Raw genomic sequence first — 18,791 nt, 5'->3', positions numbered from 1 at the left:
GTGCCACTTGAAAGCCACGCTCAGCTTTGGTAATTATCGAGGGTTGGTGGTGTTTTACTAACCGGTCGCGGATGCATGTAAGTGTTTGAGACTAAGTCAAGTTTAGCTTTAAGAGAAAGCTCTCTTGTGTTGTCCTGTTTGTGCCAGCCATCTATCGGTTGGACGGCCGTGTCTCCCCTAATTTGTTTCCTGACACTGCCTCGCACAGAGTAAACGTTACCAAGAGCTTTGGGTTAAAAGAACTCCGGGTAACAAGCGGGGCCATATTTCCATGCTAACAGACCAAGCTGCCTGTTAGCCCCGTGACGAGCATGGTATCAATGAGAGAGAGCTGCAAGGTGGCATGTTGAGGACCCAGATCCAGCACAGTCATCTCCGGACATGGTTAAAACCGGATTTGGGCTTGGTGTTTAGATGGGGCTGAATGCTGTTCTTAGCAGCATTCCTGGAGGTGTCACCACTCTGCTGCTGACCTTTGAACCCCATTTATGCCTGAAGACTTCATTGTATTTTAACCATTTCAGGAGACTTCCCCATTTTAACCTAGTCCTCCACCACCAGTAATGTCTTCAGTGTGACATTAGGAGATATAAATATCAAAGACCAAATCTGGACACGGACTTCCACTTCCCTGCTTTATGAAGAGACATCTCTGGAGTGTGTGGGTGAGAGACGAAAGCTCTGCCCTTTCTGGGTGATTTGTACATCAGGTTGTATCAGCTGTTAGACAACAAATTCATGGGTCCGTCCTCCAGGAGGAAGCCCCAGCATCAGCAGCTTGCAGCAGGATATAAAGGGATTGGCGACCCCTACACACCCCGTCATGGCCAGGTGCAGCCCTGCAGGTATACCTGACCTTACTTTACTCCAACCAGGTGTTAACCAGTGTGCTTGTTTGATCAGGCCAATGACAAGCCAAACACCCTAATTAACATACGTAAGTCTCCCTTAAATGACACCATCCTAAAAAGGAGCACTTGGACAAAAGTTTAAGGCTCTTACCTCAGAGCCCAGGTTTGGGTCACTCAAAACTTAAAAAGAAAATGAGTACTTGTGGCACCTTAGAGACTAACCAATTTATCTGAGCATAAGCTTTCGTGAGCTACGAAAGCTTATGCTCAAATAAATTGGTTAGTCTCTAAGGTGCCACAAGTACTCCTTTTCTTTTTGCGAATACAGACTAACATGGCTGTTACTCTGAAACCTGTCAAAACTTAAAAGAGTCTGAGTCTGGTTAGATCAATCTTCAGGGGGCTGGAGCAGAGATCACCATCCCTAGCTAATTGCACAGTTTCAAGTCTACACCCCCTCTCACTCAGCTTCCTCCTTCTATTTTAAATAGGGTTGTCCTCTGGTGAAGCAGGGAGCCACCTTGATTGTGTGCAGGTGATTCCGGTTGCAGCTCCTGGCCGGCCCTTTAAGTTTAGTATACCCCTTCACAGAGAGATTTCCCCTGCTCCTTCAGTTTTGGCATTTCCCCTTGGTCACCTGGCAGCTGGTTCGGTTCACCCTGCAGAAATGGAATGGGCAGTGGAACAAAGGGAGGACATGTGCTCCCAAAGGAAAGAAGTGCAGAAGGGTGGGACTTGCTCAGAAAGGCCCCCAAAGAACTCGGTGATGCTTCAACATCTCCCATGCTGTGCACTGGCTTCGGAGAAGTTCACAGAATCATAGCATTGTAGGCCTGGAAGGGGCCTCCGGAGGTCATCTAGTCCAGTCCCCTGCACTCATGGCAGGACTAAGTTTTATCTAGATCATCCCTGACAGGTGTTTGTCTAACCTACTTTTAAAAATCTCCAATGGCGGAGATCCCACAACCTCCTGAGGCAATTTATTGCAGTGCTTAACCACCCGGACAGTTAGGAAGTTTTTCCTAATGTCCAACCTAAACCGCCCTTGCTGCAATTTAAGCCCATTACTTCTTGTCCTAGCCTCAGAGGTTAAGAAGAACAATTTTTCTTCCTCCTCCTTGTAACAACCTTTTACGTACTTGAAAACTGTTATCATGTCCCCTCTCCGTCTTCTCTTCTCCACACTAAACAAATCCAGTTTTTTCAATCTTCCCTCACAGGCAATGTTTTCTAAACCTTTAATCATTTCTGTTGCTCTTCTTTGGACTCTCTCCAATTTGTCCATATCTTTGCTGAAATGTGGCGCCCAGAACTGGACACAATACTCCAGTTGAGGCCTAATCAGCACGGAGTAGAGCGGAAGAATTACTTCTCATGTCTTGCTTACAGTACTCCAGCTAATACATCCCAGAATTATGTTTGCTTTTTTTTGCAACAGTGTTACACTGTTGACTCATATTTAGCTTGTGGTTCACTGTGACCACTAGGTCCCTTTCTGCAGTACTCCTTTCTAGGCATTCATTTCCCATTTTGTATGTGTGCAACTGATTGTTCCTTCCTAAGTGGAGTCCTTTGCATTTGTCCTTATTGAATTTCATCCTATTGACTTCAGACCATTTCTCCAGTTTGTCCAGACCATTTTGAATTTTAATCCTATTTTCCAAAGCACTTGATACCAAGTGGGGAGGGGCTGCATCTGCAAACTTTATAAGTGTACTCTCTTTGCTGTTATCTACATCGATGAAGATATTGAACAGAACCAGACCCAGAACTGATCCCTGCAGGACCCCACTCATTATGCTCTTCCGAATTGACTGTGAACTACTGATAACTGCTCTCTGGGAATGGTTTTCCAACCAGTTTTGCACCCATCTTACAGTAGTTGCATCTAGGTTGCATTTCCCTAGTTTATTTATGAGAAGGTCATGCAGGACAGTACCAAAAGCTCCACTAAAATAAAGAAATACCACATCTACCTCTTCCCCCCATCCACAAGGCTTGTTAACCTGCCAAAGATGCTGTAGGCACAGCTTACCTATGATGCACAGTAAAGTGCCAGACTGATGGCTGTTCTAGCAGTGTAAATTAAGGGTCACTCTGTTGACTGCAGAGGAGTTACTCCTGATTTACACCCATGTAACTCAGTCTGGCTCAAAGACTGTAGAAACAGTGCAGATCCCCAGTGTTTTGCATGTAGCTACCAAACTCATAGGACCTTAGTTGAGAGTTTTGCAGCTGTGACTTCCCAGTGTCCCTGCTAACGTCATGAGTCTGCTGATGACTGGATACCACTCTAAAGAGAGTACTTAGCACAGGCGGTGGGTGTGACTTTTCAGTGTCACATTGTCCTGCTTCTAACATGAGTGGCACACACCCCATTTGGCAGCTGAGCCAGGGCTTGGCAAGACCCTTAGCTGGTGTAAATTGGCATAGCTCCACTGACTTCAATGGGACTATTCCAATTTACATGGGCTGATGAGCTCTCTCTTTGTGTTTAGTTTCCTTAGAGCTTGGGAGTGAGGGAGTGAGAAAAAATACAGTGTGCTTGCCAAGGTGGCCTAACTTTTGGAAACAGATGCATGGAGCAGAGGCAGAACATTCATTTCACTGAGTTTTCAGACAATACAAATCAGAACTAAGAGAACGTTGCAATTTGCACAAAGTCACTGAAAGCGAAACGCTGGGTGTGACTCTCCTGTCTCGCATGTTTCACTGGCAGTTACACTGGTGCAAAGGGAGTGCAAAACTGTGCCACATCAGAACGGCAGCATTTTGAATAGTGGTAAATGCCTCTACAACGTTGCAAGGCAATGGTGAGTCGGGTCCATTCATTTTAATTAATATAAATACTGTTAAATGCAAAGTATTTGCGGGTCACCATTAATTCACGCCCCCACCTGTCTTGCTGATTTACCACATGCTAGGTTTTATACTAGCCAACTAAAGCAGTTAGCAGGTAGCATAGAAATCCAATGTTTCCACTGATACAATTGTCTGTCCTATTTGTGCAATGCCTTAATACCACAAAAATATTTGTACTTACAAGGAGGGGAGCCCCCAAGCAAACCCCTGGTTTAGATCACATGCACACCCACCTTGGGATGGTGGGGACAGCATTAATTTTGCAGCTTGGCACCATCATTCCTCAGAGTTGTTAGCAGCTTTATAATAATTATCCAAGCATTATTTATCCAATTATAACATCATTAAAAGTGTTATGGCACCTTTCCTCTTGCAAGGCACATTAAAGACATCAGCGAACTGAGCTTCGAGACAATTCACCTGTGTGGTGGATGTGTAAGTAGTATAGAGATAAGATTAAAACCTTAATCACCTGACTGGTACTCCCCTGCTCTAGCTGCTAGATCAAATTGCTTCCCCAATAAGCAGGCACGGTTGAAGTTTGTTGGATAAATAAGTAGTTAGCAAATACAATAATTATTAGGTTAAGTCAGCAGGTAACAGATGACAAGGTACAGCAGTCAAAGAGCAGCAATGTGAGTTTCTTAAGTTGCATTGTCAGGCAAAGCACTACAAAGTTTCCGAGCAATATACCTTTATAACCTCTCCTTTGGTTTTGTCTACACTAGCCTGTTCTGGGAGATCTCCCACTGTTGCACCACTATAGGTGATCTGGCACTCATATACACAGAGCATAGCTGTTTGTACCACCATGTCACTTAGATTTGCTCTGAGCAGGACTTGATAACCTGGTGGTTAAGAATCACATTTGCCTCCTCTATGTGATAACCGCTATCTTGGTTGTGAGCAGGAATTGAACCAGGAACTTCCAGAACTAAAACGCACAACCTACTATTAAGTATACTATATACACTGGATCACCCTTGTCAACATGCTTGTTGACCCTGTCAAGGAATTCTAATAGATTGGTGAGGCATGATTTCCCTTTACAATAGCTGTGTTGACTCTTCCCCAACAAATCATGTTCATCTATGCATCTGATAATTCTGTTCTTTACTATTGTTTCAACCAATTTACCCAGTACTGAAGTCAGGCTTACCAACCTGTAATTGCCAGGATTGACTCTGGAGCCTTTTTAAAAAATTTGTGTCACATGAGCTATCCTCCAGTTATCTGGTACAGAATCTTATTTAAGTGTTAGGTTACATACCAAAGTTAGTAGTTCTGCAATTTCATATTTGAGTTCCTTCAGAACTCATGGGTGAATATCATCTGGTCCTGGTGACTTATTACTGTTTAATTTATCAATTTGTTCCAAAAACTCCTCTATTGACAACTCAATCTGGGACAGTCTCAGATTTGTCACCTAAAAAGAATGGCTCAGGTGTGGGAATCTCCCTAACATCCTCTGCAGCGAAGACTGATAGAAATAATTCATTTAGCTTCTCTGCAATGGCCTTGTCTTCCTTGAGTGTGCCTTTATCACCTTGATCATTCAGTGGCCCCACTGATTGTTTGGCAGGTTTCCTGCTTCCGATGTATTTAAAAATGTTTTTGTTATTAGTTTTTGAGCCTTTTGCTAAGTTCTCTTCAAAGTCTGTTTTGACCTACCTAATTGTATGTTTACATTTGACTTGCCAGAGTTTATGATCCTTTCTATTTTCCTCACTAGGATTTGACTTCCAATTTTTAGAGGATGCCTTTCCCCCCCGTCAGGGTTCCCTCCCCACTCTGAACTCGAGGGTACAGATGTGGGGACCCGTATGAAAGACCCCCGAAGCTTATTTCTACCAGCTTAGGTTAAAAACTCCGCAGGCACAGATTCTCCCTTGTACCTTGGGTTTAAGTAACGCTGCCACCACCAAGTGATTTAACAAAGAACCAGGGAAAAGGACCACTTGGAGTTCCTCTTCCCCCAGCAATCCCCCCAAGCCCTTACATCCCCTTTCCTGGGGAGGCTTGAGAATAATATCCTAACCTATTGATTACAAAATGATCAAAGACCCAAACCCCTGGGTCTTGGAACAATGGAAAAATCAGTCAGGTTCTTTAAAGAAGGATTTTATTTAAAGAAAAGGTAAAAGAATCACCTCTGTAAAATCAGGATGATAAATACTTTACAGGGTAATCAGATTCAAAACACAGAGGATTCCCCTCTAGGCAAAACTTTAAAGTTACAAAAAAACAGGATAAACCTCCCTCTAGCAAAGGGAAAATTCACAAGTTGAAAACAAAAGGTAATTAACATGCCTTGCCTGATTTACTTACTCTTTTTGTAATATCAGAGACTTGTACAGGATGGTTTATAGGAGAAGGAGTTTTTTTGACCTGATGCTTCTCCGCTTTCCCCAGAGAACACACTAACAAAGCCCCCCCAACAAGATTTGAAAGTATCGTCTTTCCCCATTGGTCCCTTTGGTCAGGTGCCAACCAGGTTGTTTGAGCTTCTTAACCCCTTACAGGTAAGAAGAAATTCTAGGCTACCCTTAGCTGTATGGTTATGGCACTCCCTCTAACTGCTTCCTTTACTCTCTTGTACCATGTTGGTGACATTTTTTTGGCTCACTTACTATTTTTTTAAATTTGGGGGTATACATTTAATTTGAGCCTTTATTATAGTATTTTAAAAAAGTTTCCATGCAGGCATTTCACTCTTGTGACTGTACGTTTTAATTTCTGTTTAACTAGCTTCCTCATTTTTTGTTTAGTTCCTCTTTCTGAAGCTAAATGCGACTGTGGTGGGCTTCTTTGGTATTCCAGTCCCGCACCCCCCACATACAAGGATGTTAAATTTAATTACATTATGGTCACTATTACCGAGTGGTTCAGCTATATTGACTTCTTGGAGCAGACCCTGTGATGCCCCTAGGACTAAATCAGGAATTGCCTCTTCCCTTATGGATTCCAGGACTAGCTGCTCCATGAAGCAGTCATTGATACCCATTATTGAGTTTTCTATTTTTATAGCTTCTCCAGTCTCCCTGAGCATTTCACAAGCACCATCCTGGTCAGGTGATTGGTAGTATATTCTTACCACTATACTCTTATAATTTAAGCATAGAAATTCTATCCATAGAGAGTCTATGGTACAGTTTGATACAGTTAAGACTTTTACTATATTTGACTTGATGCTTTCTGCCACATACAGCGCCACTCCCCCACCAGCACGACCTGCTCTGTCATTCCTATATATTTTGTACCCTGGTGTTACTGTGTCCCATTAATTATCATTGTTCCACCAAGTTTTTGTGATGCCTACTATATCAATATCCTCATTTAATACCAGGCACTCAAGTTCACACATCTTAGTATTTAGATTTCTAGCATTTGTATACAAGCACTTATAAAATTTCTCAATATTTAGTTGTCTGCCTTCATGTGATGTACAGTAACGCCTCACTTAAAGTCGTCCCGGTTAACGTTGTTACGTTGCTGATCAGTTGGGGAACATGCTTCTTTAAAGTTGTTCAATGCTCCCTTCTAATGTCGTTTGGCAGCCGCCTGCTTTGTCCTCTGCTTGCAGGAAGAGCAGCCCGTTGGAGCGAGCTGGCGGGGGCTGGGAACCAGGGTGGACCGGCAGCCCCCCTATCAGCTCCCCACTCCCCTAAGTTCCCTCTGCAGCAGCCGCCCAGCAGGTTAACAATTGCCGGCAGTTCAGCTGTCCCTCCCCCCACTGCCGTGTGCTGCTTCTGCCCTCTGCCTCGGAGCTGCTCCCAGGAGCCTCCTGCTTGCTGTGCCCCCTCCCCCCTGCTCCTGCCCCGCGCTTACCCCAACCCCATCTCCATAGAGTGGGGGTGGGGGGAGCATGACAAGCTGGCAGCAGCTGCTGTCTCAACTTTCTGATCTACTTAAAAAGGCAATGTACTTAGAGAGGGTCAGTATACTTAAAGGGGCAATGCGCTAGTCTCTCACACACACAGGGTGTGTGTCTCTGTCTGCCATGCTGTCTCCCCTCCCTCCATTCGTGCTGCCTTGTAGAGTGTGAGGCTACATTAACAACGAGTTAACCCTTGAGGGCTCAGCTGAGTGCTAGTTCATCATTTAGCAGCAAGGCATTCCCTGGGAAATATCCGCCCCTCTAACTCCACCACCTCAACCAAGCTTCACAATCATCATTGCTGTGTACAGTATTAAATTGCTTGTTTAAAACTTATACTGTGTATATATAATATAGTCTTTTGTCTGGTGAAAAAAATTTCCCTGGAACCTAACCCCCCCCCAACCCATTTACATTAATTCTCATGGGGAAATTGGATTCGCTTAACATTGTTTTGCTTAAAGTCGCATTTTTCAGGAACATTACAACATTAAGAGAGGAGTTACTGTAAGCCAGTGAGACAGACAAACTGTAGACCTGGTGTCTCTGTTCCAGGAGGCCAACGCTGGCTGGAGCTGGGTTACAGCCAGGGCAAGAGAACCTGAGGGAGGTAGGGATGATCCTAACCAAGGAGAGAAATAACCCTTTCCATGGAGAGGTAGAGTGGTCTGGTCTAGGGGAAAGACACCCCCCAAAGGGAGAGTCATAGCTCCATACCTCAATGCCAGATAGAAGGTGACAGGGAAACCTGTCCAGGTAATTACAACTTCTGTCATTAATGTGAAATAGAAAAGGAGCTGATGGCGGTGTCATGAGGAATCATAGAATCATAGAATCATAGAATATCAGGGTTGGAAGGGACCCCTGAAGGTCATCTAGTCCAACCCCCTGCTTGAAGCAGGAACAATTCCCAGTTAAATCATCCCAGCCAGGGCTTTGTCAAGCCTGACCTTAAAAACTTCTAAGGAAGGAGATTCTACCACCTCCCTAGGTAACGCATTCCAGTGTTTCACCACCCTCTTAGTGAAAAAGTTTTTCCTAATATCCAATCTAAACCTCCCCCACTGCAACTTGAGACCATTACTCCTTGTTCTGTCATCTGCTACCATTGAGAACAGTCTAGAGCCATCCTCTTTGGAACCCCCTTTCAGGTAGTTGAAAGCAGCTATCAAATCCCCCCTCATTCTTCTCTTCTGCAGGCTAAACAATCCCAGCTCCCTCAGCCTCTCCTCATAAGTCATGTGTTCTAGACCCCTAATCATTTTTGTTGCCCTTCGCTGGACTCTCTCCAATTTATCCACATCCTTCTTGTAGTGTGGGGCCCAAAACTGGACACAGTACTCCAGATGAGGCCTCACCAATGTCGAATAGAGGGGAACGATCATGTCCCTTGATCTGCTCACTATGCCCCTACTTATACATCCCAAAATGCCATTGGCCTTCTTGGCAACAAGGGCACACTGCTGACTCATATCCAGCTTCTCGTCCACTGTCACCTCTAGGTCCTTTTCCGTAGAACTGCTGCCTAGCCATTCGGTCCCTCGTCTGTAGCGGTGCATTGGATTCTTCCGTCCTAAGTGCAGGACCCTGCACTTATCCTTATTGAACCTCATCAGATTTCTTTTGGCCCAATCCTCCAATTTGTCTAGGTCCTTCTGTATCCTATCCCTGCCCTCCAGCGTATCTACCACTCCTCCCAGTTTAGTATCATCCGCAAATTTGCTGAGAGTGCAATCCACACCATCCTCCAGATCATTTATGAAGATATTGAACAAAACCGGCCCCAGGACCGACCCTTGGGGCACTCCACTTGACACCGGCTGCCAACTAGACATGGAGCCACTGATCACTACCCGTTGAGCCCGACAATCTAGCCAACTTTCTATCCACCTTATAGTGCATTCATCCAGCCCAGACTTCCTTAACTTGCTGACAAGAATACTGTGGGAGACCGTGTCAAAAGCTTTGCTAAAGTCAAGAAACAATACATCCACTGCTTTCCCTTCATCCACAGAACCAGTAATCTCATCATAAAAGGCGATTAGATTAGTCAGGCATGACCTTCCCTTGGTGAATCCATGCTGGCTGTTCCTGATCACTTTCCTCTCATGCAAGTGCTTCAGGATTGATTCTTTGAGGACCTGCTCCATGATTTTTCCAGGGACTGAGGTGAGGCTGACTGGCCTGTAGTTCCCAGGATCCTCCTTCTTCCCTTTTTTAAAGATTGGCACTACATTAGCCTTTTTCCAGTCATCCGGGACTTCCCCCATTCGCCACGAGTTTTCAAAGATAATGGCCAATGGCTCTGCAATCACAGCCACCAATTCCTTCAGCACTCTCGGATGCAACTCGTCCGGCCCCATGGACTTGTGCACGTCCAGCTTTTCTAAATAGTACCTAACCACCTCTATCTCCACAGAGGGCTGGCCATCTCTTCCCCATTTTGTGATGCCCAGCGCAGCAGTCTGGGAGCTGACCTTGTTCGTGAAGACAGAGGCAAAAAAAGCATTGAGTACATTAGCTTTTTCCACATCCTCTGTCACTAGGTTGCCTCCCTCATTCAGTAAGGGGCCCACACTTTCCTTGGCTTTCTTCTTGTTGCCAACATACCTGAAGAAACCCTTCTTGTTTCTCTTAACATCTCTCGCTAGCTGCAGCTCCAGGTGCGATTTGGCCCTCCTGATATCATTCCTACATGCCCGAGCAATATTTTTATACTCTTCCCTGGTCATATGTCCAACCTTCCACTTCTTGTAAGCTTCTTTTTTATGTTTAAGATCCGCTAGGATTTCTCCATTAAGCCAAGCTGGTCGCCTGCCATATTTACTATTCTTTCGACTCATCGGGATGGTTTGTCCCTGTAACCTCAACAGGGATTCCTTGAAATACAGCCAGCTCTCCTGGACTCCTTTCCCCTTCAAGTTAGTCCCCCAGGGGATCCTCGCCATCCGTTCCCTGAGGGAGTCGAAGTCTGCTTTTCTGAAGTCCAGGGTCCGTATCCTGCTGCTTACCTTTCTTCCCTGCGTCAGGATCCTGAACTCAACCAACTCATGGTCACTGCCTCCCAGATTCCCATCCACTTTTGCTTCCCCCACTATTTCTACCCGGTTTGTGAGCAGCAGGTCAAGAAAAGCGCCCCCCCTAGTTGGCTCCTCTAGCACTTGCGCCAGGAAATTGTCCCCTACGCTTTCCAAAAACTTCCTGGATTGTCTATGCACCACAGTATTGCTCTCCCAGCAGATATCAGGAAAATTAAAGTCACCCATGAGAATCAGGGCATGCGATCTAGTAGTTTCCGTGAGCTGCCGGAAGAAAGCCTCATCTACCTCATCCCCCTGGTCCGGTGGTCTATAGCAGATTCCCACCACTACATCACTCTTGTTGCTCACACTTCTAAACTTAATCCAGAGACACTCAGGTTTTTCTGCAGTTTCGTACCGGAGCTCTGAGCAGTCATACTGCTCCCTTACATACAGTGCTACTCCCCCACCTTTTCTGCCCTGCCTGTCCTTCCTGAACAGTTTATAACCATCCATGACAGTACTCCAGTCATGTGAGTTATCCCACCAAGTCTCTGTTATTCCGATCACGTCATAGTTCCTTGACATCACCAGGACCTCCAGTTCTCCCTGCTTGTTTCCAAGGCTTTGTGCATTGGTATATAAGCACTTGAGATAACCTGTTGATTGCCCCTCATTCCCAGTGTGAGGCAGGAGCCCTCCCCTCACAGACATTTCTGCCTGTGCTTCCTCCCGGTATCCCGCTTTCCCACTTACCTCAGGGCTTTGGTCTCCTTCCCCCGGTGAACCTAGTTTAAAGCCCTCCTCACTAGGTTAGCCAGCCTGCTGGCAAAGATGCTCTTCCCTCTCTTCGTAAGATGGAGCCCGTCTCTGCCCAGCACTCCTCCTTCATGGAATACCATCCCATGGTCAAAGAATCCAAAGACTTCTCTCCGACACCACCTGCGTAGCCATTCGTTGACTTCCACGATTCGACGGTCCCTACCCAGGCCTTTTCCTTCCACGGGGAGGATGGACGAGAACACCACCTGCGCCTCAAACTCCTTTATCCTTCTTCCCAGAGCCACATAGTCCGCAGTGATCCGCTCAAGGTCATTCTTGGCAGTATCATTGGTGCCCACGTGGAGAAGCAGGAAGGGGTAGCGATCCGAGGGCTTGATGAGTCTCGGCAGTCTCTCCGTCACATCGCGAATCTTAGCCCCTGGCAAGCAACAGACTTCTCGGTTTTCCCGGTCAGGGCGGCAGATAGATGACTCAGTCCCCCGGAGGAGAGAGTCCCCGACCACCACCACCCGCCTTCTCCTCTTGGGAGTGGTGGTCGTGGAACCCCCAACCTCAGGACATCGCATCTCATGCCTTCCAACCAGCGGAGTCTCCTTCTGCTTTCTCGCCCCAGACATATCATCTGGTCCACTCTCTGCAATGGTACCTGTGGAGGCATTTGGATCTGGGTAATCTGGGTGCTTGCTGTCATGGCAATGTACATTTACCAAATATGCAAAGTTAGGGCACTGACCCAGAATTTCATCGCTAGATTTCTGTACCACTCACCTTGTAGATTTCGATACCACCTCACTGTGCAGAGAGGCCTCAAAGGCTCTCAACTGAGGCCACGCAGGAGCGTGCAGTGTATTTCACCGAACATTTTGGAGCTCACTCATGCTTTCAGCTTTCTTCCATGTAAGGGGTCATGGCTTGAGAGCCTAGAAACTTGCCAAGCAAATTCTCCACGATATGGTGCAACTGATTTTGGCACTTTAAAAAGCCGCAGTAGCTTGGACACTAAGGTTGACAAGTTTTGTAGTGCAGAAGGGACGTTGGCTTTCCTTTTAAAACAAGGAACCCTCATCTCATTGAATCTGCTGCCTGCCACACTGGTATAATTGAATCAAGGGTGGTGCAAACCTCCCCCTCACACATTTGTTTCTAAAGAGATGGTAATGCCTAAATCTAATGCTGATCACATGGTACTAACCAGACTCGCTGCACAGCCATGCTAATTACCATTGTCTGAACACAGCTGTTGCAAACAGAGTCCTACACCTTATCTACACTGGGAATTTGCCCTAATTCAAGCAATCGGTGGCCTGACACCCACAGAGACACTATACCCAAGTATACACAAGGTAAGCCGTGGTTTGCACTGGGGTGACATTCACTGGTTTGGAAACAGATGACAATGGAAGCTTAGCTGCACCAGAGTGGACAAGGCAGGTCAGCAAGTGGCCACCAACAACTGGAATTGGACAAATACGCCATGTAGACAGGGCCCTCTTTTACTCTCCCTGACCATGGATGGAGATTTTTGTCTGAGAATGGTGCTGTTAGCCCACTATGGAATCTATCATAGGGTATCAAGATACAGTTTTCTTAGGCCTTCCCACCAGGTTTCCTGTCTGACTGATAAAGCAGCAGGCAGAAGAGGGGCCAGGTCTCTCTTCAGCACAGTTGGATTAGCAGCCTTCCCAGAGAAGAAACTCTGTGTCCGCCGTGGACATGGAAACAGACCAAGCCCCTAGAATGCTGTTAGTAACAGCTGCATTATAACACATTAAAACGAGGAGGTGGAAAATAGGGGAGATAAAAGGGAGGCTCCACTGTTGGGAACCTCATGCCACCTCCCTAATCCATAACTCCTGCTTTGTTTTTCTGGAGGTCTCGTTATCCCTGATGGCTAGTGCCATCTCCCTGTGGATAACTGTCTAGTTCGTCATACTTCTCTAGCACCCTTCATCCAAGGACGTCACTGTTTTTCTGCGCTGAAGCCCAGAGAGTTTAAGTCGTTTGCCCAAGGCATCAGAAAGTCAGTGGCAAAGACAGGAATTGAGCCCAGGAATCCATGGTTTATTATACTAGCCAATATGCATATGTTACACATATTGCACACCATCTTAATATGCATTACATATTACATTGTATTGTTTACAAATATTCACACAAAGCTTTATATTTGAATGATATTTTGCTTACTCTGGTTCACTCCTGCTAAGTATCCCATAACACTTTGCAAAGCTGAAGTCAGCTTTGGTCCTAGCAAACACTAAATTTGTCAAAATCAAGATACATTTGTTCTATGACTCAGTACTGGTGCCTTCATGGGCAGCTGAATACAGGATCCAAAACAGAGATAAGACAAGTAAAGAACAAAACAACAAGTTAAACAAGATCGTTAAATCCCAGGCAGACTGTGAAGAGCTACAAAAGGATCTCTCAAAACTGAGTGACTGGGCAAAAAAATGGCAGATGAAATTCAAATGTTGATAAATGCAAAGTAATGCACATTGGAAAACATAATCCCAATTATAACTATAAAATGATGGGGTCTAAATTAGCTGTTATCACACAAGAAAGAGATCTTGGAGTCATTGTGGAAAACATCCACTCAATGTGCAGTGGCAGTCAAAAAAGCGAACAGAATATTGGGATTCATTAAGAAATAATAAGACAGAAAATATCATATTGCCTTTATATAAATCCATGGTACACCCACATCTTGAATACTGTGTGCAGACATGGTCACCCCATCTCAGAAAAGATATACTGAAATTGGAAAAGGTTCAGAAAAAGGCAACAAAAATGATTAGGGGTATGGAATGGCTTCCATCTGAGGAGAGATTAATAAAACTGGGACTTTTCAGCTTGGAAAAGAGACGACTAAGGGGGATATTATAGAGGCCTATAAAATCATGACTGGTGTGGAGAAAGTAAATAAGGAAGTGTTATTTACTCCTTCTCATAACTCAAGAACTAAGGGTCACCAAATGAAATGAATAGGAAGCAGGTTTAAAACAAACAACAGGAAGTATTTCTTCACACAACGCACAGTCAATCTGTGGAACTCTTTGCCAGAGGATGCTGTGAAGACCAAAACTATAACAGGGTTTAAAAAAAGAACTAGATAAGTTCATGGAGGAGAGGTTCTTTGATGGCTGTTACCCAGGATGGGCAGGGATGGTGTCCCTAGCCTCTGTTTGCCAGAAGCTGGGAATGGGTGATAGGGGATGGATCACTTGAGGATTACCTGTTCTGTTAATGCCCTCTGGGGCACCTGGCATTGGTCACTGTTGGCAGACAGGATACTGGGCTAGATGGATCTTTGGTCTGACCCAGTATAGCCATTCTTATGGTATATTTTATTATTATTAAGTTAAGGAACAGTAGTGAATGGGTGGATTGGATTTTGGTGATGAACAGAGAGTTTTGTAACTTGTAAAAATCACACTATAAATATAGCTAGCTTAAATGCATATTTTGGAAGCACACTTTCTGTGTAAGGTGAACAGCCTGCAAGATAAAAATTGGTCCCTGGAAGGAGGGTGTGTGTGTCTCCTTTTAGTATTGTACTGTTTTGTTTATGGAAAATAAATTTGGCTAAGTGGGGTTGATTGATCTCTTGAACATTTTTCATAATGAACCACAAGTATAGTCAAGTAATTGGCTATACAGAGTAATCAAATTTATATTGTGGTAGCATGTAGAGGCCAGCTGGGTGAGGCTCCATTGTGCAAGGTGCTCTAGAAACACTATGACCACAATACTTCCTCTTTGGCTGTTGCTTTGTGTAATACAGCTAGCTTCTAGATTCTACAGCCAATGACATAAAGTGGGGATAGGCTGTCCATCTGGAGGAAGGTTCTCTTTCCTATATGTTTTGGTGCTGGGTTCACAAGCCCATCCTGCACCTTGCATTGCTCGTTACCTTCAGAGACATTTTTTCTCCTGGTGAGAAACTGCATTATGATTTGCATGGAAGACAAGGGTTCAACACGTTTTGCTCTTTTGCAGAAATGGGTTTTTCACTGGGTTGGCTGACAGTGAAAAACTGTCTTTTGGTTTACAGCCTTAAGTCCAGATCATCAACCCCACTGTAGCTGTGCTGGGCCGTTCCAACAGCATCAAGGAAAACAAAAGTTGGCAGAGCCAGCTACCTGAGGGTTTCCCCTTACAGCTGTCAGTTTAGTGGGAGTTGACTGGGAAAAGCATATGGCAAGAGCATCCTTGCACTCCAGTGATCCCCTGGCTGCAGGAAAGACCCCTTGGAGATCATTACAGCTGGTAGACCTTAGAGCAGTCCTGAGGTTGCTCTAAATTTTGCCAGGGGATGAACTGGCACCCAGCAGCCCTGGGAATCAGGGTATGTCTACAGTGCAATCATAGGGTAGGATTCCAGCTCATGTAGACATACCTGAGCTAGCTTTAATCTAGCTAGCTCGAGCACTGGAACAATGAAGGAGCAGCAGGGTACACTTCAGCATGGACTACCCCAATGAGTAGTTAGGGTTCCAGGTGGTCTTGCACAGCATACACTGAAGTGGGCACTGCCACAGCGTCACTTCTCTGGGACCCAAGCTATCTAGATTAAATCTAGCTTGGATGTATCTCCATGAGCTGCAATCATTCCCCATCACTGCAGGGGAGACACACCTTTAGAGCCACATTTGCGGTCTCCAAACCGTGTCGAGCAGAGTTCCGGCACTGCTAAAGATCTGGCTCCTAGAATTTACAGCACCTCTGACTGGTCCCCCAGGAAGTGCTAGAATGGGCCCTGAATCCTGCAAATTCACTTTAAGAACCGGAATTTTCTCAGGGATTTTGAGAAGGACTCATTAAACTTCTCACTAGCAAAGCTGTAGATCAAGGGATTGAGACAGCAGTTCACCATGGTGAAAAGCCAAGAGGCATAATACGCCATTTCCACCCGGTGCAGGCGCTCACAGGACATATTGTAATACTTTACAATCACTGCCACAGTCCTGCTCACATGCAGCGGCACAAAGCAGATGACAAAGATAGCCAGGGACACCATTATCATCTGTAAGGACTTTGTTTTCATCACCCTGCCCCGGAGGCTCGTACTGTTCATTTTAGCAATGGTAGCTCCCAGCAAGGCGTAGCAGGTCAAGGAGATGCCAAAGGGGAGAAGGAAGTTGACCGTCACCAGGAAGATATTGTAGTACAAGTACAGAGAGGAGAACTCCGACTGATGGATACTCAGGCACTTCACAGAGCCATTGAGTAATGAAGTCTTGAGGATGATGAAGAAGGGCAGCCCTTGGATGCTTAGGAGAAACCATACAAACAAGCTGAGTTTCTTCATGAAGGACTTCTTCTTCCAAAGGGTCCTGGTGCTATAGTGAACGACAGCAAGGTACCTGTGAATGCTGATGAGTGTCAGGAAGTAGATGCTGCCATACAAGTGGGTGCTGAGGATGAAGACTTTTAGCTGGCAGAGGAACTGACCAAATTGCCAGCTGTTGCCCAGGCTGAAGTAGGCCACCATCAGTGGCACAATGGGAATAAGGAGGGCATCCGTTAAGACTAGGTTGAACTGGAGGATCATGCCAGAATTCCACTGCTTGATATGGAACCAGAATATCCACAGACTGGTGCTGTTCAGAACAAGGCAGGCCAAGAAGAGGATGCTCATCAGGATGGGGATGACATGGGGCAGCACCTGTGGCTTGCACTCTGTGCTGATGTTCGTGACAGGATGAAAGCTGGTGGCGCTAAAGACTTGGGAAGAAGTCTCCATACTTTGGCTGACCTGCAGCAGAAGGGGCAAGAAAGAGAAAGTATTGACACTTTTAGGGTCCATCTTCTCTCCTTTGATGAGATAACGATGAGCTGAATTTTAGAACAATGCCAGGAAGTATGCCAGAAGCAGGTCTGCAGCACAGTTACGGGGTCTTCCAAGTCCACTGCAATATGATGTCCCTGTGGCTAACAGCATCTGCCAAGCATATTAAACTAAGTATTTAGCCAACCAAAGAATGAGATACAGTAGATATGAAAGTATGAAAGGGCTGAATTTGGCCTTCTCTAAGCAAATACAAACCCATGGAAAACAATAGCTTTGAGCCTGCTTATACCAGGGTTGAATTTTCCCAGTGTTTTACGGGGAAAGCAAAAAGGTTACATATAGAGCACCAAGCAAATTATTATGTGTGGGTCTTAAGAAATGAAGTCCTGTCCGCTCCCCATGGACCTGTAAACACCTGTGATGTTTTTCTTAGTAATAGGGACTTACTCTAGCGTCTTTGGCCAAAAGTCTCCCCTCTTCCCAATGTTGTGCAAGGTGTTTTACATGGTTGATTACTGCCCTTTGCTCAAGAGATGGCTGCTTTTCAGTTTTGTGGCATACTTTCTGAAGCATTTTTGGATTCTTCGGTAATGTAAGATATTACTGACTACCCCAGGGGAAAAGTTGGAACAAATGAGCTGTGACATTGTATTTTTAACCCTTGGTTCCAAAAGCCATTGCATTAATTTAAGGCCACTTGTAAAATGCTGGAATCATCCACTTCAGAAAGACTTCACACCGGTTAAATGAAATATTTAACTGCATTTCCCTCTCAGTGCATTGTCTTATGGGTGTTGTAATTCAGGTTGGTCTGACTCAGAAGAAAATATTTCACTTCAAGTTTCCTGATGGCAAATTGGCAAAATGGAATTTCCCTCCCCAACAGAAAGTTTTGATTTTGCAGAAATTGTGTTTGCTGTCAGAAAATCATTGCAGCAGGAAATTCCCAACCTCTGGAGGCAGCATAAGCCTTCCAGGTCAGGTACTGGTGCTCTCTGAAGTAGGGCTTACCCTCAGCAATATCATTGCTGCACAGTCCTGAGTTCTTTTGTTGAGGGAGGGCAGAGGAGATGAGCATGATGATGGAATGCTCCACCCCTGCCCCCAAAGTCTTTCCTGGTGTTAACCCTCCACCTCCAAAGCCCTGGAACACAGCCACCTTTCTTCCCGCCAACAAGGATTAGAGGGGATTCTCCTTTGGGACCTCAAAATGCTGCTCTTTAAATTAGAATCTTTAGGGCTGGACACAGAGCTATGGCTAGGCAGGCACATGTCACGGGACTTGGTTAATTTTATCGACCATCACCTGGGCCCACACAAGTGAAGCCCTCAGCCCCACTGACAGGTTGTTTACAGCTCTATTTTCAAACATGGGAGCCTAACATTGGGGATGTATGTCATGGGCAGTGCATGAGACTCACCACTAGGGAGGCCAGCCATGCAGCCTCACCCCCTACCCCCCTCTGCCAGATCCTCAAGCACCTGCCTTCCCCCACAGCCGGAGGAGCCCCAGCTGAACCGCCTGGGGCTTCTGGTTGAAGCTGAGCTCCTGCCAGCTTGGGGGAGAGGGCGGAGCATGAACGGGGCCAGGGCTTGGCCTT

The 18,791-nt window shown here is 45.6% G+C and overlaps 1 protein-coding gene across 1 annotated transcript; it reads right to left on the bottom strand.

The window, feature by feature from the left end:
- Positions 1-16,170: 16,170 nt before the first annotated feature.
- LOC144276167 (P2Y purinoceptor 2-like) lies at positions 16,171-17,142 on the bottom strand. The gene has a single exon (XM_077836077.1). It carries the CDS (start codon positions 17,140-17,142, stop codon positions 16,171-16,173), a length of 972 nt encoding a protein of 323 aa, XP_077692203.1.
- Between the last annotated feature and the right edge of the window lie 1,649 nt (positions 17,143-18,791).

The sequence above is a fragment of the Eretmochelys imbricata genome, chromosome 16 (assembly GCF_965152235.1).
Source record: "Eretmochelys imbricata isolate rEreImb1 chromosome 16, rEreImb1.hap1, whole genome shotgun sequence".
NCBI lineage: Eukaryota > Metazoa > Chordata > Testudines > Cheloniidae > Eretmochelys > Eretmochelys imbricata.
The sequence above is the reverse complement of the archived record's forward strand: the minus strand, read 5'-3'. Positions and strand labels throughout refer to the sequence as shown.

Bases quoted from the DNA above. Each gene is read 5' to 3' on its own strand.
- LOC144276167 (XM_077836077.1), bottom strand. From the start codon at position 17,142: ATGGAGACTTCTTCCCAAGTCTTTAGCGCCACCAGCTTTCATCCTGTC.